General features: G+C 35.2%; 2 protein-coding genes across 4 annotated transcripts in view; both read right to left on the bottom strand.

Annotated features, from left to right (window-relative positions):
• Positions 1-595: 595 nt before the first annotated feature.
• LOC120628701 (AN1-type zinc finger protein 1-like) lies at positions 596-3,505 on the bottom strand. 2 transcript variants are annotated; one of them, XM_039897268.1, is made up of 3 exons: positions 3,010-3,505; positions 1,838-1,940; positions 596-1,165 (listed from the first exon to the last, which is right to left on the bottom strand). In XM_039897268.1, exons 1-3 carry the CDS (start codon positions 3,291-3,293, stop codon positions 635-637), a joined length of 918 nt encoding a protein of 305 aa, XP_039753202.1. In that variant the 5' UTR covers positions 3,294-3,505; the 3' UTR covers positions 596-634. The 2 variants fall into 2 exon arrangements, with proteins under 2 accessions (XP_039753202.1, XP_039753203.1); XM_039897269.1 differs by lacking the exon at positions 3,010-3,505 and adding an exon at positions 2,041-2,206.
• Positions 3,506-4,598: 1,093 nt separating this feature from the next.
• Positions 4,599-21,335, bottom strand: part of LOC120628592 (valine--tRNA ligase) — a 29,367-nt gene continuing 12,630 nt past the window's right edge. Inside the window, exons 8-19 of one of the 2 annotated variants that reach the window (XM_039897035.1) lie at positions 21,191-21,315; positions 19,690-19,835; positions 18,624-18,816; positions 16,631-16,720; positions 14,593-14,778; positions 14,036-14,142; positions 12,045-12,272; positions 9,404-9,545; positions 8,094-8,264; positions 7,314-7,508; positions 6,890-7,168; positions 4,599-5,931 (exon numbers count right to left, since the gene is read on the bottom strand). In XM_039897035.1, coding sequence (XP_039752969.1) covers positions 5,716-5,931; positions 6,890-7,168; positions 7,314-7,508; positions 8,094-8,264; positions 9,404-9,545; positions 12,045-12,272; positions 14,036-14,142; positions 14,593-14,778; positions 16,631-16,720; positions 18,624-18,816; positions 19,690-19,835; positions 21,191-21,315 — 2,078 coding nt within the window. In that variant the 3' untranslated portion in view covers positions 4,599-5,715. The remainder of the gene's footprint in view (positions 5,932-6,889; positions 7,169-7,313; positions 7,509-8,093; positions 8,265-9,403; positions 9,546-12,044; positions 12,273-14,035; positions 14,143-14,592; positions 14,779-16,630; positions 16,721-18,623; positions 18,817-19,689; positions 19,836-21,190; positions 21,316-21,335) is intronic. The other variant, XM_039897036.1, reaches the window with a different exon arrangement.

Genomic DNA, 21,335 nt, shown 5'->3' with positions numbered 1-21,335 from the left:
GCACGGGCATCCATAGAAGCAAAGAAAGTACTAGTAGTTTTCTACATTTTACTTGGCACTGACTTTACGAAATAAAATATTTACTTCTCGCTTTTCAGTTGTATTACAAATTCGGTTCTTCTTTGTCAAAAAAAAAATTTTCACGCTTTTTAACCTACCCTAGGTTTGCAATCATATCTAAGTAAAAATTGCTGGCAATCCCTCATAACCTTCTACAAAATATTGCTTTTCCGGATCCCGGGAATTAACGCCCCGTAAAAATAATAAATACCATCGAATTAATAACCTCTTTTTTGTAAGTCCAGAAAGCTCTCGGCCTTGTAAACGAACATCTTTAGTTCTACGAAAAACATTTAATCCTAAAATGTAAACATAGCGTATTTTTAGTACACAGGTATACGCTAGTTTACTCGTAGTTTTAGTGTGCCTGAAAGAGATTGCTTGCAGCAATAAGGCCGCCTCTGCATGCCTACAATTCTTGTTCTTCTGTTTATTCTTTATTTTATGTATATTTTGATGTTTGTGTGCTATAACGTATTTCTTCTTCTTCTTCTTCTAGTGTGCTTGTTAAAAATAAAAAGAAACACATAGGCAATATGGATATAAAATAAATATAATACAAAGTTAAAGTAATCTATACACTTAAAAATATCTGAGCATTATCTTCTTGAATAGTATTTATGACATTATTATCTATATACTCTACAACTAACTTATCACCCTCCAATAAAATCTCTCTTGCCAGTAATTCTTCAATTTCCACATCCATTTTTAAAGGGCTAACACAATAACCGTCTAATTGTCTGAACAGCCTCAGTTTTGTATCACCAATTTTGTTATTATCATTCTTAATATTGCTTGTATCGCATATAGAATCAATTGTACGACCTAAACTCCATTTTTTTGAAATAAACAAGGGAACAGTATCCTTCAAATCTGGATCAAGAGTCAATGACTCAATGTTTTTTATATTGTTCTCATCTTTAACTATGATAACTGCTTTTGGTTGTAAGTCTATAGGTTTTTTGATAGCAAAATATACTCTATCTGTGACTGGTATTGATTTGGGTCCTTGGGCTTTCTGTTTGATCCTCATTAAGTGGATTTTCGATGCAGTTTTCATTTTTGCAGATGATTGGAGTGCTTTTCTTATATTTTCTGTTATCTGCAGAAAAAATAAAAATGATTAATGTTTAGAAACCATGCCTGTCAACAGTGCTACTCTGGGATGAACAGTGTGTCACAAAAATTGCAGAAAGTCCTTCAAAAAGCTACTCTAACAAGGTTGTGAAAAGTTGAAAATTGCTTACAGTTATTTTTACCTTGTACTAATGTGGTACAAGGCAAATGCAACCTAAAAAATGACTCACAGCAACACTAAACCTAGATATGACAGTGCACAACTGTATATTGAGAGCTGCCTCACACAGAGTGTAACTGGCATAATTTTAAAAACTACTCTCAAGTTATCTATTAGTTGTCAAAAACAAACAAATCACTGAAAACAGAATATTAAATGTCAAAGATGCATAGTTAAAAATAGTTCATAGGTCTGTTGCTTGATTTACTAGCTGTTCCAACAAGTTGCAAACTGATTGGTATATATAACTGTACACACAATTTGGTTTTAATATTGAAGTATGGCCCCTGGTATACCTACAGTATGCCATGTTTATTTTAACTAAATATTCTCCTATTTTAGAAAACTTGTTTGTATTGTTTTCAACTTTAAAATATATCTTACCTATATCTCTCTTTATATAGCTAGGTAATGGCACATAGAAGTTACAAGTATATTTCATTAACAGAGCAGCAGCTAGTAGTAACATGGCCTTACCTTCTGTTGCAGGAACTTATTAGCTTCTTTGAACTGTCGTCTTGGTGCTTCAAATTGTTCTATTTTGGCTGACATTGTTTCATCATCTATTTCTGGACATGATCTACAAAAGAATTAAGACAATTAGAAATATCTATCTGTACCTTATCTTCTAGATTTCATAAAAGTAAAACCCAAATTAAATATATCAAAAATAAACTTTCTTCATTGATGGGATCACTGCGAAATATAGTTCACTGCCTTCCCCATTGAGTATATAAGTTAATATACAACTCCTTGGTAAAACCACATCTACTATACTTAATTGAAATTTGGGGTTTTGTTGTCGTTTACAATTTTCAAACGCAAACTAAGAAATTGCATACTATCTCGGTTGTAATGCCATGCAACGACTTCCCATTTCGCAACATACAGATATTGATGATTCTGAGGGTATATTTTTAATAATTTATATGTATACCTTGCTTCTCAAATAATATTAGATCAATATAATTTCTCTGTCAGTGAATATGTAAAATTATTCACTTACAGAGAAATCTTTAAGAGAAATATATAATTCTTTAACCTGAAAAGTATCTATTTACCTATCTAGTATCCATATTTAACATTCTAAACCTGAAAACTGTGTTTCCTGCCATTTATAAAATGTATAAATAACTTCAAGGTACAAATGAATAGGCAATTTGTAGGCAAGCACTCTAACCTATACCTCATAATTTCTTGGCATCAGACATGATTGTAAACAAGCACTGGCCTTTTGGATAAATTTCAAAATTTACTAATGTAATAAAAAGTCAACTTTCCATTTGTTACAAATGCGAGATATCTGAGTTCATGTCTCATAATTAATAAACATATTAGATCTGTCAGTATAGCATATTGTTGCCATAACAAATGAGAGAAGCCCGGGGCACAATCAGTTATTTTTGATGTCACTAAATCGTAAAACCTGTTTTTCAGTCAATAAATCAAAAATAGTTGTTACTAGTTACCAATCAAAAAATTAGTTTCCACTTAAATTTTTACCAGTTTTATTCAACATCTGTGTGGTCCAGACTTTATGATTTATAGATTGATCGTGCTAACAAAGTAACAATAGACTTTATTAAATATACAAAGAATCAGTCCCAAGTTATCAAAGTTTTGCTAAAATAAATTAAAAGAATACTCACGGGTGAAACCTATGTTCTATGCAGTAATGTTTGTTGCACTTATTACACAGCATTTCATGCAGATTACCCTTCTTACAGCCTTTTGACGAGCACCTGTAAATCTGGTCGTCACACTCAAAGTTAACCTCTTTCGGTTTAGGGGCCAAATCACATTGTCCTGATAAACAATGATCATTAAAATGTAGGCGGCAGAATACCATTCCGCATTTACACTGGAGTGGCAGAAAGTCGGTTTGGTTACAGTCTTTCTTCTGGCAGTGTTCGCCGAGAGAAGGAAACTCCATATTTTTGTGAAAAGAAGATGACTGTTCAAAGTACACAAAGAGATGTTCCTTCAAGAATGTACGGTAGATTCTTAGGAACTCTAATCTTATGAATGTTCTCTATCAATAATTTTTGGATACTTCGTATTAGTTATTTCAGGACAGGACAACTTGAAATAATAAAACAATAACATCTGTAGATTTCAATCACCATGACATTTTGAACTTTTGAAATTGACAGCTCTCATCACGCCGCCTCAGAACCACAGAACAATATTACTCCAAGGTCAGAACACAGATTTGTACGATTCGTAAAACCCGAAAGTAAAAACAATATATAATAGAACTATCAATGTCAATGGTAATTTTATACTAACTACCTCGCCGAGAATGAGAAGGGGGTCATTAGGTACTTATAATAATAAATGATTAAAAGTAATTTTGTTTCTAAATACGGAGAAACAGGGAGAGTATTCGGTTTCCTTGTAGGTGTTCAAAATTTTCAAAATCCATTTATTTCAAGTAGGCCTAAAATAAGCTTTTGTCGTCTTTTCCAACATCAACTATTTACATTTTACATTTTAACGCTCATTTTTCTATCTTGTGAGAGATGAAATGGGAGCCGGAGGCTTCCAAGCAACCATGTCATTGAGAAATTCATCAATTCATGTTTAGTAGCCTCGCTGTAATAAATTTGTTTTAACATATTCTTTAAACTTACGCATTAATAGGTCCAAAATTACCTTAGAAATAATATTATAAATATATAGTATAAGCTCATAGGTTGCGTTCTGGACATTATCCATCTAATAAGTTCGCATTTCTAATGAAGAAAGCTAGTTCTGCCAACTGCGATATTTGCGGTACGATGGATGGTGTCCAGCATGTACTGGTAGAATGTAGCAGATACAATTTGGAGCGACTAGATGTTATGCAACACACTATGAAATTACGCAAAATAAACAAGCCTAGCTATTTCAACGTCGGTAAACCGTCTAATTTTTATGACTGCGTAGGCAGCCAAGGTTAGTTTACCTGCTATCTATCTATATAGGCACCCCACTGTAGCTTATTATCCATTACTATGCTACTACTACGATTTTATAAACATTACTACGCGATATTCTTATTAGTTATTGTCCTCTTAGATATTAATATTATTATTTTCTGGCATAATATTGTTAACCAGCGTTTTGACAAACTTATAATTAATGATTCGTGCAGTAAAGAAATGGGGATAGGAATATCATCTTCAACTACGTAAAACTATGTAAAAATATCGCTTTAAATTTAAAATATACATTCTATTGGGAAAAGAAAACCATATTCAAGCACGAAAAATTTTAAAATTTATTTCATATACGGCATAATAAATAGAAAGGTAACATTACTTTAGATTGGGACAGAATTCAATGCTTTTTTATGTTAGATACAATGCCAACTGATATGACATAAGAGACCAAGGGGATATTTCCTAAAAAGACTCGAAAACACTTTAGTAAATCGGGTTGATTATGTGTCTAAAAATAGAATGCTCTTTCCATCACTTGAATAACGTTTAACCATGTTTCGGTCAATACATAAAAAAGCGTATTTGCGTATGTTGTTACAAAAATGGATCTCGAGCTTACGCACACTTTTTCCATATTATGAATGCACAACCAAAACATTAATCAAACAGTCTTCGTGAGGCAGAACAATGTTACGGACCTATTTCCAAGGCTTTATGGGTAATTTACTTCATTACCCAAATTACCATGAGCATTAATAAATTAATTTTCAAAGATATTTGCAACATTCTTAACGAGGTATAAAATTGTACATATTTCGCTAACAAAATATAAAACATTAAACATTAAAATTGTTACATATGCCCTTTCCTTAATTTCATATTGGTGAATGCATCCATAATGAAATACGTTAACAGTTAACTCATTCATTTGTCATTCGTGCGTGTCAAACAATTCAAGGAGTGCTCGGAACGGATTTCCATCTTACCGACTTCGATTTCACCGATACTTATTTAGATTAATCTTATTTCATATTCGGCAAACCGATGTACGGTTAAATTGGTTTTCGAAACAATACTTCACACCATTCTTTAAACTGAACATGTACACTAAATGACGCGATCTTTCGAAGTTTCTAAGCGGCCAAAATCGAACACGAGCAGTCAATGAACCCATTATACGCTCACACTGGTAATGTTATCAAACCTGTTATACGTTTCGTCCCCTGATACCTTTGACAAATATTTCCCAGGCAAAGATAGCTTTTTTACGCTATTATTTTTTTTTTAAATCAATTTCAATTGTTATTTAGACACGCGACTGAACTAATAAGGTGTTCTACAAGGGATCTTATACCGAATAGCATTTAAAATGAAATCAGTGTCATAAACATTTCTGAGGCATATATCTACGATCTAAATCTATGTAAAACATCACATAAGTTTTAATGTTTCTATAGCGGCTTGCAACCGTTCCATTTCCCCTTGGGACTGCGTGAGCTTTTCAGAGTTAAGTTTTTGCACTTCGACTGGAACCTTTGTTGTGTAGTCTTCGGCTGATATCGCTTGTTGTAATTTGTTTATCGTTTGAGACAGTGTTTCTTTCTTCTTATCCAATTTTGTGATCTCCTTTTGCGGGTCTATTAGTCCCTGTTACAAATAAAACAAAAAAATATTAAATATACTATTACTACTAATGTTCTATTAATAATAATACAATAATAAGATTGTTTGCTTCCTCAGTGTAGGAGAATAAATAGAAAATTTAGTACTTAGAAATCAGGTCTTATAACTACTAGTTGGGATATTCGTGCACAAAAATAAAAACATATGTATGTTATGAAATTTGGCACTCATGTTAATAAGCTTGTATAGACAAAAACTTTGTAATACTGACTTTACATACATATTACATACAGGTCGAATTGATTACCTCCTTTTTTTAAGTCAGAAGTTTAAATTATAAAGGTTTTGTATAAAGGTATTCTCCGTTCTTTCAAGTAACTCTGTGCCAAACATAAGTTGATTGATTGCTTAGTTAGGATGTGAAGTAGAGACAAAAAAACAAACAGACTTTCGCTTTTATAATATTAAAGTAGAACCAAGCTTTAACACTAAATACACCGGTATTATCGGACACCGTGATTGTGGAACACCCGCTGGGTGTTTGTCCCTCACTCAACTTGCTGTTTGCGAATGACTAGAAATATGATACGAAAAGTAGAAAAAACCTTTAACACTAAATGCACTTCGATCTTATCGGACACAGTAAGTATGGAACACCCGCTGGGCGTTTGTTCCTCACTCAAGTCGCTGTTTATGCATGACTAGATATGATCCGAAAAGTAGAACAAACCTTCAACACTAAATGCACTTCGATCTTATCGTACACAGTGAGTATGGAACACCCGCTGGGTGTTTGTTCCTCACTCAACTCGCTGTTTATGCATGACTAGATATGATCCGAAAAGTAGAACAAACCTTCAACACTAAATGCACTTCGATCTTATCGTACACAGTGAGTATGGAACACCCGCTGGGTGTTTGTTCCTCACTCAACTCGCTGTTTGCGATTGACTAGAAATATGATACGAAAAGTAGAACAAACCTTTAACACTAAATGCACTTCGATCTTATCGGACACAGTGAGTATAGAGCACCCGCTGGGTGGATGCTCCTCACTCAACTCGCTGTTTGCCAGTGACTGCAGCTTGTGGAACAGCTCCCGGATCTCGAGCTGGTCCCCGCTCGTCACCAGATGTGCGGTGGTCTTCTGCTTATTGGTGAGGTTGTACTCCGAGCGAGTTGAACGAATGAGGTGGACGATTTTCAGGGCGGTCTCAACATTGGCTTCCAGGTCTTCGGAACGCCAGGGGGTGTCTGACTCCTACAAAATATAAGTATAGTAGGTGTTAACAGGGAGTTGAATTTTTTGTGCTGATAATCATCATAAATATTTTTTTTTTACACTCCAGGTAGAGCTCTAGAAAAAAATATGATGTTTCATCTGAAAAACAAAATGAACTACTCACAGTGGGGTACTCAGCGATACAGATGGACGGACAGCTGGTATCTTGTCTCGGTAATCTCTGGTACAGTTCCTCGGTTATGAACGGCATGAATGGACTGAGCAGTTTGAGCCCGTACTCCAGCGTTGTGTAGAGAGTGCGGCGCGCTGCGGACTTCTGGTCCTCGCTGCCTTGAGCGAACACTGGCTTTAGATATTCCTGGAAAATATTGGATAGATATATTTTTTTTAATAAATACCGTTCACTAAACAAAAAGAAAGGTACATCATTTGACACTTCAGCAGGGCTAGCACAGGCGGGTTCGGCAAAGTATATACGGTGACGGATTAAGTCGTGTTCAACCAAGCTGACCAAGTGCGAATTTATTTATTTATTTATTTATTGGGTCTACCAGCGATTTTACATAAATAAAAATAATATTACTTATAATATGCGTATTGATAGACTTCGCACGCCGGCAATCGAACTTTTTTTTATTTATATTTTTATTCCACTACAAGTCAGTCCTTGACCGGAGTCTCACGCTCAGTTTAAGATGGTAGCGGTCTAACCTGTAACGGAGTATGCTAGTCATACCCCTAATCGGTTTCTACGCGACATCGCACCGAAACTATAAATCGCTTAGCTGTATGTCTTTGTCGGTAGGGTGGTAACTAGCCACGGCCAAAGCCTCCCAAGTCCCAACAGACCAGACCAGAGAAAATTCAGAAATTATAAATTCCCCTGCACTGTTGCGCCAGGGAGGTCGTTAACAACTAATATTATTTCAAGGTCATCACTCACCAAGTAAACATCACAAAGGTCATACAGCCACAAGTTGTAGCAGTGAGTGGTGGCAGATGGGAACTCGTAGTTCTGGAAACCTTGGTTCACTTTCTGCACAGCCAACGCAAGTTTCGACAGCATCCATCGGTCCACCGATGAAAGACCAGGCGGGAGTGTTGGCTCGTGCACCTGAATGTAAAAGTCAGTGTCACAACAAAAAATATTTGGAGCGCGAAAAGTCTAACAAAACACAATCAGGCAAGGTATTTGCGAAAAACTAATCATAATTATTATGACAATTAAGCTTAAATTTCTATACTCCGCGATAAGCAGGGGAATCTGTATTGTGTAATTTATAATTTGTTTTATCTTTATACTCCACACCCAACAGATCTTTGGCAATGTACCCTCTACGCATGATTCACTCCTTAACTGGAGCATCCTCAGAAGATGTTGACTTTACAGGGTGTCGGTTTTTTCGACGGAGTGTGCTGGCGGACGATGCGTTCCCCTCTCACTGGGTTTCGCGACTACCATCATTACGTTAAAATCGTGTAACCATGTGCGCATTTCGTTACAACGTAGAATTTCACTCCCATAATTTTTTCCTAACGCCGCTAAAGAAGTATTACTTTAATAATTGTTTGAATATGCGCGCGTGTATTAAAATATATTTGTTTTAGAAAATCGTTTAAAAGTCTTCACGCAGTGGTATTAAAAATTCTTTAGTTGGTCCCTAAGCAATCGTCCAGCTACCTGGTCTGAAATGAAATGAAATATTTATTTTGCTAAATATGAGTTAGTTATTGGTGTTTGGGATATAAAGTTCCAACATATTCTGTTAATACATCGTCATGCAAAATTTAAACATTAAGTTATATTAATATTATTCTTATTTGTTATCAATTATATAAAATAATGTTCTGAGATTTATAGTGTCATATTAAATCATTGTATTAGTTTTTTTAATCACAATTCTAAGTTTTAATGTCAAATAAATACAATTAAAATTAAAATTTATTTAACATGTCAGAAAATTGAGGTCACGCACACATGCAAAATTAGGCAGAAACCACAGATATTTCATGATACCTATAGCAGCTAAGGTATTCCGCGATGGTATAAAATGATCTGTCACACAACCATAGAAACAGTTTCCTTCCTCAATTTACTGCATTTTAAATAAAATCTATTCCATGATTACAAAATTACAGTTAAGGGAAGTAAATTTATTATTCAACTCCAAATCAAGAACATTTTATTTTACTTTAAATCCCAGACTGAAAGAATTGCTCTACCTTAAAATTAAAGAAATCGTTAACAAATACCTTGTAGCTAGTATCCGCCGGGAAGTACATAAGCGCGAACTTCGCTGCATTCCATAATTTATTACAGAAAAACCTGTAGCCTTGCACTCTCTGAATGTCCAAGTTCAGGTCACGACCTTGAGTCATCGCGCAGAGGGCAAATCTGTAGAGAAATTAGAGTATCTTTACCAAGCGAACTTCCAAGGGAGTCAATTCGTCAAGAATGTTTTTTGGCGATTGGACATTATATCTTCATTAAATCAAAACTTATATATTGATAGCGGGCAAATGAGCAAGTTGGTGACCTGATGTTAAGTGATCCCCGCCGCCCATGAATATCTGCAGCACCAGAGGAGCCACCAATGCGTTGCCGGCATTTAAAGAGTTTGTTTATCCGCCCTTATATTATTATTTATGAATAAGCCTAGATTGTATTTTAACAACATCAGAAGGGAGATTGTTCCACAATTTGCAAGTGCACGGTAGAAATGATCTGGTATTTTGAACAGTAGAAGATTTCCACAGCGTGAGTTGCGGTCAGAGAACAGGGAAGGACTAAGGAGGTGTCAAAAAACTCAGAACTTCAGAACACTCTCTATTATAGAGTCGATAGAACACACATAGGGAGCTAACATGTCGTCGGTGCCCCATGTTCTTCATTTAATCCCATTTCCATTTAATAAAGATCTGATAAAGTTTTTCAAGTATAGAACTTCTTAACTTGAACCTAACTTGAAGTCTACTTCTAGTCTAAACAAGCGGGATTCTAAAAGAGCTTTAGCAGCATATGTACGTAAATAAATCGAACCCAATATAAATGGGCGGAAAAAGAGCTCGGGAGATCGATGTATTCAATAAAAAATACCAGAAAGCTCTTGGCGTTTTGATTAGCAGATTGGCGCAGTGGGCAGCTACCTTGCTTTCTGAGTCTAAGGGCGTGGGTTCGAATCCCACAACTGGAAAAATGTTTGTGAACATGTTTTTCAGTGTCTGGGTGTTTATCTGTTTATTGTAAGTATTTGTGTATATTATTCATTAAAATATTCAGCAATCATCTCAGTAACTTACACGTGCTACGCTTACTTTGGGGCTAGCTGGCGATGTGCTGATTGTTTTAGTATATTTATTTATTTATTACTTATAGTTCCTAACACTAGTACTAACAACTTGAGTTCCATGACTCTTTAAATTCAGTCTTAATTTATTTCATACGAAAAAAATAATTTCTGTAAAGTATCATTACACTGTGAAACCAAATACGTGTGATTCGACAACAAAATAAAGCAGTGGTTCGCGCGCTGTTGCTTATTTTAGATTACAGAGTAGCAAAAAGTAGAGTATATATTTTATTTATTTATACTCTTTATTTTCACACAAAAAAAAATACAGAAGAAGAATAAAAAAAAAAAACAGAAGCAGTATACAAAAGGCGGCCTAGAATAGTAGCGATCTTTTCCAAGCAACCTTAGGATAAGGAAAACAATAGGATAACAGACTGCAGGTGAACATATTAAAAAAATATACGTAATAATATGTAAAGTATTGAATATTTAATATTTCACAAAGTTCAAATAGTTGTTAGTTTTAATGTAAGCAACTTTAGGCCGAGAGCTATCTATGAAATTTTTATTTAACGCTGTATATATTTATTCCATTATTGTAAATTAATAGCAAACACAAGCACTATATACAGTGGCGTGCATTGGGTTTCTTACCAGGCTATGCATACACCAGGAAAATTGCATAAACCGGCACAAACTCTCCTCCTATTCGAGTTATATATATCAATGTTTGGGGTATGCAGTGCTTTTGAGCATGTATGGAGTGCACGCCACTGACTATATAAGCCAACATAAAATAAAACTACGATTATCTAGCATGCACGTCATGAGATAATTATCTCTACCCACTACTCGTACTTCTTTTCTACTGATAAGATACTACTAGACGAGATCTACTGAGACGTGATAGAGGGTGGAAATCATTTTCTCGTGGCGAATGTTAGTCCTACTGGTATCAGAAGCCTAGAATATACATAGCCGAATTATTTTTAACTATATTCTTATCATCATATTATCACAGTATCGCATAAGACTACTGCCCGTTTTCCCTAACGACTAACAACGCAATGCATAAATAGGTAACGCCTAATATTACCTTTGAGCGATAGTTATCACCTAAGAGTTAGTGCAACGATTATTTTATTACAAAAAAGAAAGAAAGAAAAATAGAAAAGGAGAAAGAAAATACTTCATGTTAAGTGTTACAAACAGTACATCTTATAATAATATAGTAACAACATATTAACAATGTCTGTGTGTAACACCAGACAGAAAGGGTGTACAGCTCAGCATTTGCCATGAATTGTACCTAAGTACATGCATGCCGCTGATTTTCAGCTGAGACCCGAGTGACGATACTGCAAACTAAATAGATAAATAAAAATAATGGAATAAATAAATAAAGTGAAGCACAGGTTATTCCTATCAAAGTAGGTAATAAAAGTGATAAAAGCAGCAAAATTATGATTATATTAAAAAATAATAAAAAATCAGAAATACTGTTAATTATGAGACATCGCCAAATCATTATGCGATGCGATTGAGACGATTCCTAGTTTTAGTGAAAATGGGCATAAGTGATCGCAAGTGCAATATCTTACCTCAAAGCATCAGTACCACATTCGGGTATTCCGTTTGGATAATCCTGCTTCTGACCCTGTTTGGCCTTCTCGATCTCTCGGGGGTCAAGGTTCGATTCTAAGAGTTGAGCGTGCAACTGTTCCAAGGTGATTCCTCGGACCACATCTACTGGGTCTATCACGTTGCCGAGGGATTTGGACATTTTTCGACCGTGAGCGTCCCTGACCATCGGATGGAGGTATATTTCCCTGTTAACATAACAAAGTTTATTAGTATATTTTATTGATTACATAAATACAACGTGTAAATGAAAACCGAAATAATATAACGACATACTCTAGAGGTACATTACGTACTGTCTATGAGACTTATATGTGGAACCGAAAACCTAAAAGTTTTTAAGTAACCAACCAAAACCACTGCCATACTTTTACTGAAATAAATCAGATAGAGCCCATCACATGCTAAATTAAAATTATGTGACTCATGTCTCTATATTAGGTATGCGTCGCGTAGCGTAGGTACTATGCCCGTGTCGGTCTTCTTCAATAGGATCTTCAATAGGATCTTCAATAGGTTTGTCATAAGTTAACACTAAGAATATTTGGAATTCACTTGTATGGGAAAAAAGCGGTGATAGCGCAGTGGGTAGAAGCTCGACTTCACTTTCGGGGGGCCAAGTTCAAAACCCAGCACGCGCCTCACGCTTTTCAAATTTACGTACGTTTTAAGTAATTAAAATATCACTTGTTTCAACGGTGAAGGAAAACACCGTGAGGAAACCTGCATGCCTGAGAGTTCTCCATAATGGTGTGTGGATTCCACCTATCCGCACTCGGCCAGCGTGGTGGATTACGGCCTTAACCCCATTGTGGGAGGAGACCCGTGCCCTGTAGTGGGCCGGTAACGGGTTGATATGATAAAAATGGTTATCGCCATCATCTCACTACCATGCACACATTTCTCTTGTAATGTATAAGTGACATCTATTTACTTTAATAAAGATATTTTTAATTTTTTTAATAATAAAATATTTATTAACTACTAGCTGTTGCCCGCGACTTCGTCTGCGTTTCATTTTGTTTTTAAAGTATTTAGAATCGCTAAGCCTAAAATGATTATAGTAGTATATATATATATATATATATATAACATGTGACTGTCAATTAATTATAGACAAATAATTTGCAATAAAATAAAATTGCGACTATAATTAAAGATCTAAGCTATCCTATCTCTTAAGTTGGACCAGACTGCTCACGGTGTGCCCATTTAATTCAAAATCGGTAAAGTAGTTTAGGAGTCCATCGCGGACAAACATCGTGACAGGAGATTTATATATATTAAGATAATATATAAATTACAACATACTACAACAAGAGAACAGAGGAAAAAAACCACAATAATTTAGGAGTATGTTGTTTAATTGCGATTAACGGGTCACCTTCTCAGCTCTGTGTCGCAGCACTATGGCAGTAAGTAACTGCCAAGGAATACTGCATGCTGATTATAATAGGGACCCAAGGTCACGGGTTTTCACGGACAGGCAGCGACATGGTCTGACGTAGTGTTTGTATACTCTATGGGCAAGTTATTGATAAATAACAAATATAATACAAACACTACGTCCTTATAACTTAACAATAATTACAAACAAAAACTTAGGACTACAACATAATCAAAAAAAAAAACAAAATTAATATGATGCAAACAGAAAATAAAAAATAGCAACATACTAATACTACAGATTAAACAGTAGTTTAATCTGTAGTATAAACCGTAGCAGTACTAACCGTAGGGCATGGAGCACAGACTATACTAAGTTAACAGTTTTTTTTTTCCACGTTTTCGCCACGTCTGTCACCAATGACCATTGCCACGATTGCCACTTATTAACTTTGACTTTGACTCTATGGGAAAAATTAAGGTAGCCTACCAAGCTGGCGGAGTGCAGAATGAAACTTCGTTCTATGGTCGGTTTGGTCATAAAACAGCTTACATTGTTACTTACTTAAAAGGCAGTTTTCCGAGTAAACGCTGTCCAAAGAACACCATTCTGGCTACCCAGAAGAAGAGAATATCGTGGCCGGTTTCTAGCAGATTCCCGGGATAAAACGCCTGTAAAACAATGAATGTATTTTATTATTCTTTTAATATCAACGCTAACATCTTTTCTAATTTTTGAATAGAAAGGCGAGTTCTGCCTTTAAAATAATTAATGTGTTGTAAATTAGAACACACAACAAAACTATCCAGGAATTTCCTTCTTTCCTTTCCCAGGAAAATGTATAGGATTAGTTTTAACCAAAATGGTAAAAACTAATCCTATACATTTGCCATTTTAATTTAATAATCAAGAAAGTAGGATTAAAGTATTTTTTTTGCATTTCCTAAGAGCGGGCTGGTACTGAGAATATTGACAGTCTCACACCTAAAAATTCTTCTAAATCATTTACTATTTGGGGCCTCGATTTCATTTTTGCCTCGGGCACTTGTTATATAGCTGGTCTTCCTATGCTTTTTTACAACGGTCGTTTAGATCTAAAAATTGAATTATATCAATTATACCTGCAAGTCATCTGTGTTATCGGGCCACCCGAATATCGCGAAAGGAAATAGGCCGGAGGAGAACCAAGTGTCCAGCACGTCCTCGTCTCTAAAGAGCTTGATGTCTTCTGCGGCAACGCCGAACTTCGTCGCGGCTTTTGATAGAGCTTCTTCTTCGGTGTGAGCGGATACCCACAGCTCTTCTTTCTGTGCAAACGTTGTTTATTATATAAAACAGGCTTTTTAACCCAAACCTATAGTGGTTCTTGGAAAAGACTTTATGTATAGAATGAGACTAGATATGGAACTATGTACAAAACAAACTTTGAACTTCCTGAACTTCATGCGTTACGATGCGCAGAATTCAATATAAGGTATCAGCCAATCACCGGCACGGTACAGTTGTCTACTGGTGCGAAGCTACTAACTTTCCCTTAATTTTAAATCGAACTATACTTACAGGAGTCTAAATGTTATTATAAAACGAAAGAACATAAAATTTTATTTTATTAAAAAAGACTTGTGCTTGACCACAATCTCACTGACAGAGTGTAAATTGTCGCCTTACTTAGTATGCACTTGGTAGGAGTTTATTGACTTTGTTTTAAAGGAACCTAAGTTGTAATAATGAGGAAAACCTAGCCAAGCGTATAACAAAAAGGAGAAGAGGAGAACTTGTCCTAACTTATACTACAGACTTGTACGATATAAGATTTTATATGTGTGATTGTTTTATAGCACCATATTCAGCCTATGAATATCCCACTGCCGCCTTATATCCTGTTATATATCGACCACGGACAGGTTCAAAGGTTTATGAACATGAAAATTAGTAAGGTTAATAATTGACTTTATTTTTATTTACTTCCAGTTTCCGAAATGCTTTAAAATAAGATTTTTTTAAGATACAACATCGAACGACGATCAGTGGTCAATGCTTTTATGAACGCTGGTATTTTTGCAACTATTCAATTTGACCTTAAATTTTATATGCCTTTCAGAAACTGGGAATTTGTTTCCTTAATAATGCAGTGTCACAAAAAAAATCATCTAAGGTGTATACATTAATATACGTGTATTTATTAATATAATCGTGAGTTCAGATGTCGAATGAACGATACTTTTATGATTAATTACAATTTATTGAAGGGTTTTTGTTGGATTACTATTTTTTATAAGGCATTTTATTAATAATTTGTTTACGTATTAAGCCACATAGGTGTTGACTGTGACTGGCTAGTCTTACTTTGTCTTTTTTACTTTTATTTTACAAAAATTAACTGACGTACTCGTATGTGCAAGAGAGTTACAATAATACCAATTGTGTTAATACATACATAATTCACTATGAAAGTGCAATGATAACACATAGTTCTTGTATATGTAATAGTACTGTATTGCCATGCTCTATTAGAGTTGTTTAATCATAATCAACAATCGCAAACCAAATAATAATGAAATATCATGGAAAAAAATCAATAATTTCCAGTTTATCCACAAAACTAAGAACATACAGAACTTTCATTCAGCCAGTATTGCATGCATTGCGTTGTGTCTTAAAACTGTGAAAACACCCCGCGCACTTCTCACTTCACCCCCGCGGAATGTTTGCTAGCTCACAAACTTTTACCATTTTATGGTAATCATTCAGAACATTAAAGGTAAAATAATTACTGCCAACTGCTAAATGGAATGCAGTGACTAACCGACAGTTCGAATAACACTTCTAAAGTGGAGTGGTTTTAGATGCTTCAATATTAGTCGTGTACACGGTTTCTGTGTGTTCTTAATTCTGTGAGTTTATCGCTACTGAATACCGGGAAGCTTCGAGTTCCGACCAGGTGTCCTGTTAATTATACCTGTGTTATAGTTGTACAGTACCTAACAGTTTTGAGCCGGAAATCCAGTTCCGTGATACGTAGTGAAACTATTAGACATCAAGACAGGTACAGGGTGGACAAAAACAGGTATATAACTAATGAGAAAACATAAAACAGGCAGATGGGAAATGAAACAGAACAAGAGTGCGCCATCATGCATCACAACATCTGACACGTACGACAATCCGCTGCGTGCGCGTTTTGCGCACGTACTTCTTGCGTCCGCTGCGAGTGCGGCGCCGGCGTGGTTTAAGCACCTCGACGACCTCCTTGCGGCGTGAAAAGGATACCACATCTGATATTAAAGACGAGCTAAAGTCTACGTCAAGTCGACATGGCAATCGGGGTATAAACCCATGAACGGCCAGGTCGCCACCCAGAATGGATTTTTTCTATTATTGAAGTTATACTTCTTATGGCGCGCTAGGGAAAAATGGTGGAAGTAAATTTTTAAGATGTGAATGCACACCGTCTCAAAAAACCGACACCGTGAAGTCAGCTATAGTCAACATTTTAGTTTTTCTTAAAAAGGTTTGACAGTTGACTTTCTATAATTCAAACAATACCTTTTTCCTATTGTTAGTGTCGTTTTTTCTACAAGCGTAGAATAAGGCGAAAGATAAAAAAAATTATCTTGTTACGCCAAAGAAGTATAACTTCTAACGCGTGTACATAAGTACACACAGGTTTTTATTTTTAAATAAATATATACAACGTGTAAATGAAAACCGAAATGATACTATAGATGTTTTAGTGGTACATTATTTACTGTCTCTGTGACATGCTTGAAAACGTAACTAATAGTTTCGAGTAAACAACTGCCATTTTTAATCACCATTTAATTACCCAATCTCCAAAAATAAACATTTTAATTATTTTTCTTTAATATTTTTGCATGTTGCATTTTAGTTAAATCCATACCCAAATTAAAATATACTTGTCACAGTCTTATGTTTTTGTATCAAAAATAATTATATAGGGGAGAGCACTGATATCTATAGTACGAGTTTTTACTCAGTTTAGGTACCAGTGATTCAACCAAACATAGTACTATGCTATGATTTCTGTCACTATTTAATAATCGTGTGAATAAATGATTTTTATTATTATAATTAATTAAGCAGTGATCTTAGTACCCATAACACAAGCTACGCTTACTTTGGTGCTAAATGGCTGTGTGTTTTTTTTGTATTATTCCACTACAAGTTAGCCCTTGACTGCAATCTCATCTGCTGGTGAGTGATGAATGAATGAATACACTTTTATTGTACACCAAAGAAAAAAAGTAGTTACAGAGATATAAATACATAGCAAGTGAGTGCAATTTTGGTGGTCATGCAGTCTGACGGGCTAACCTGTTAGGTGTATAGCAGTTATATTAAACCCATACCCTAATCGGTTTCTAAGCGATATACATAGTAGCGGAACACTACGGTGGTAACTAGCCACAAGACAAAATTCAAGAATTATAAATTCCTAAACTTACCCTACCGGGATCGAACCCAGGAACTCCCACTTGTATTGTCGTAGTATATTTATTTATTTTATAATTATAAATTATTTTACTTGTAAAAAAAATACCTACAATTTTTTTTCTGTTTAATCGAACTAAGGATGTTGTAATCCTAAATCGTAATAGTATTATATACTACTAATACACATATATATGGTCTAATAGTCAGTTGAAAAACAACCTAATCCCTACTTATAATAGTATAAATGTCAATGTAAGTTTGTTTGTTACGCTTTCACGCAAAAAGTACTTAACCGATCCTCATGAAACTTTGTACACATATTCTTGGAAGTGTCAGAAGTAATATAGGATACTGTTTCTCCCGACATTAAGCTCGGTTCCTTTGATAGAGGGGATGAAAGTGTTCGACGATTTTAAACCATAAATCCGACAAATTATAACCGATTTAAATAATTATTTTTATACATAGAGGTTATAATATGTGTTTAAATTTGCCCAAACTTTGTGTAGATCTGATGAATGTGGTTGGAAATAGAGGACAGAACTCCTCAGCGGACAGCAGCAAACCCCCCATTTAAGGCTATACTGAATACTTAAATTTTTTTTTAGAACTACAACTAAATTGAACGCCACATCAAAAAACAAAATCAAACGCAGACGAAGTCGCTGGCAACAGCTAGTATGTAATAATGTCTTACCTCGCTGGCTGGTAAGGTAACCCGGTACGCCGGTATCCTGTGCCCCCACCACAGCTGGCGGGATATGCACCAGTCTCGAATGCCTTCCATCCAATGGTACCAGGTCTTCTCGTGCACGTCCGGGATGATCTTCAGTTCACCAGTCTTGACTGCTTTTACGGCTTCGGCTGCCATGTTTGAGCAACGGATGTACCTTCGAGAAGTAATAAAATTAAGGATCATTATTCTAAGCCTATGGAAGTCCTACGGCTGCCGCTACAGGCCTCGCGTCTTGTGGGTGAAAAGAAAATAAATTTACTCGATTGCGAAAAGTTACGTGAATTACTTCCTTAAATGGTGCAAGGAGCGTCTCGCGGCGAGCCAATTCAAAGAATCACTCAGTACTGATCAGAATATAGTATTATATGCCGTTTAGTAAATTCAACCTAAAAACTAAACAGTTTAAGGTTGAATTTGGCTCGCACTATCGTAGCCTAGGTAAATACACCCACTAAACTCTGTGAGAGTATCTATCTCATTATCAGTGTAGATAAACTGAATCATTTGTCCCTTCATCATCAATGTTTTTCAGTGTCTGGGTGTTTATATGAATATTCTAAGTAGGTATTTATTTAAATTATTCATAAAAATATACATCAGTCATCTTAGTATCCGTAACAGAAATTACGCTTATTTTGGGGCTAGATGGCGATGTGTGTATTGCCGTAGTATATTTATTTATTTATTTTATCATCATCATCATCATCATCATAAACAACACTTCAACCGAATGTCGTCCACTTGCCATAGGTATTTTGTAGTGAGTTCCAAAATCCACGACCTTGAGCCACTTGTTTAATCTTGAAACAATATTTTGTATAATAAATTTTAGCTGGGATACTTTATATGTATCTTTTTATTCCTAATGTAATTATTGATATGTATATTATAAGTATTTATGTATATTAATCATTAAAAAAAATATTCATCAGTCATCTTAGCACCCATAACACAAGCTACGCTTACTTGGGGGATGGATGGCGATGTGTGTATTGTCGTAGTATATTAATTGAACTTTGACACTTACCACTGTGGTTTAAGCATAGGTTCCACGACGTCTTTCGACCGACTGCAGAGTGGTATAACCATCGCGTGTTCTTTTGTTTCTTTGTATAACTTTGCTTGATCCAACGTCTTTATTATCTCGCGACGGACGTCGAAGCGTTTCTTACCCTGATGTCAACAAATAATAAAAAATTAGAACGCGATATTCGATCGTCATTTCACGGCATAAAATATTTATCCTTATAAAAAGAGTCAAATTAAAATTCTTTATTTGGAAAAAATATGGTAGGTACTAAACACTTATATAAAGATGTTATCATTTTGTATTTCACGCATATGTCGTTCACATCGACTTCAAAATATTATAGATAAATTAAATAAACACAATATTAAATACTAGCTTTAGCCCGCGGCTTCGCTCACGTTTAGTGCAATTTTTGATTTGGTAAATTTTAACTACAAAGATTTAAAAAAAAAAGTCAATAGAAAATATGAACGTAAATTACTTAAAAAATTAAAAACTTCATTGTAATAACTATCTGTGTGCAAAATTTCAGCCCGATCCGTCAAGTGGTTAGAGCTGTGTGTTGATAGATCAGTCAGTCAGTCACCTATGCGTTTTATATATATATAGATAATATCAGTATAGGTAATTAGGTATATATATCTAGTCAAATATTTTTGTGCACTAAAAATACCATGACTGAATAAAAAGTTAATTTGTTATCAAGAAAATATAGATAGAACATAAAATTAAACCTCTCTGCCTTACAAATTAACCTGGCATCACATTTTTGTTTACAGACCTTTTAAAGGTACTCTCATTTGAAGTGATTATGATGATTCCAACGTTATGCCACGTTAATTTGTTAGACCCAAATGTTTAAGTTAAATTAAGGTCAGTGAATACGGTATTTTAAAGCACTGCCCTAAGATACTATGGTCATATAGTTTGTGTCCCCATGTCCTGAGTAAATAAGTGTAACATATATTGTATAGAAGCAGGAGTTAATTTGCGGAATTCCATGATATATTATGATAAATGAGCTTAATTTGCTATACTCCGCGAAAAGCAGGAGAATCTGAATTGTGTAATTTATAATTTCCTTAATCCTTATACTCCACACCAAACAGATCTTCGGCAACCTCCTCTACGCATGTTCCGCTCCGAAACCGGAGCATCCTCAGGAGATATTGTCTTTACAATGCATAATTGTTTTCATAAACTATGTGTGAATTTTCTCCAACGTGAACCTAAAGCTGCGAGGGTTCCAAACGCGCCCTGGTCTAAGAAGAGCCCACAACAAACTTAGCCGGATAATCTTTTTTTGTGTTATCATCATCTCACAGAAAATTAATATTAAGCTATGAACTTTCACACTCAAGCTTTTTTATCGTTTAAGTAATTCTTAACATTGTAATAGGATCTTCTGTTAAGTAACACTATAGGTAGAGCACACAACAAACTTAGCCGGGTAAATTCTTAGCTTAGTATGTTTTAAGTATATGGCCATGTTTCTTACGGCAAAAGGTCCACAGTTGTCCAACATTCTACCCTCGTCGTCGAAAATTGTGATGAATGGCAAGTTGTGTCGGTTTGCGATCTCGTAGTCGTTATGGTCATGCGCCGTGGATATTTTCACAGCGCCTAAAATCCCATAAAAAATA

Source organism: Pararge aegeria, chromosome 13, assembly GCF_905163445.1.
Source record: "Pararge aegeria chromosome 13, ilParAegt1.1, whole genome shotgun sequence".
Classification (NCBI taxonomy): domain Eukaryota; kingdom Metazoa; phylum Arthropoda; class Insecta; order Lepidoptera; family Nymphalidae; genus Pararge; species Pararge aegeria.
Note: the sequence above shows the minus strand (reverse complement) of the source record. Positions and strands in the feature narration are given on the sequence as shown.

Bases quoted from the DNA above. Each gene is read 5' to 3' on its own strand.
- LOC120628701 (XM_039897268.1), bottom strand. From the start codon at position 3,293: ATGGAGTTTCCTTCTCTCGGCGAACACTGCCAGAAGAAAGACTGTAAC. The intron at 1,941-3,009 runs GTGAGTATTCTT...ATTCTTTTGTAG, and splicing joins ATAGAACATAGGTTTCACCC to ATCATGTCCAGAAATAGATG. The intron at 1,166-1,837 runs GTAAGGCCATGT...TTTTTTCTGCAG, and splicing joins ATAAGTTCCTGCAACAGAAG to ATAACAGAAAATATAAGAAA.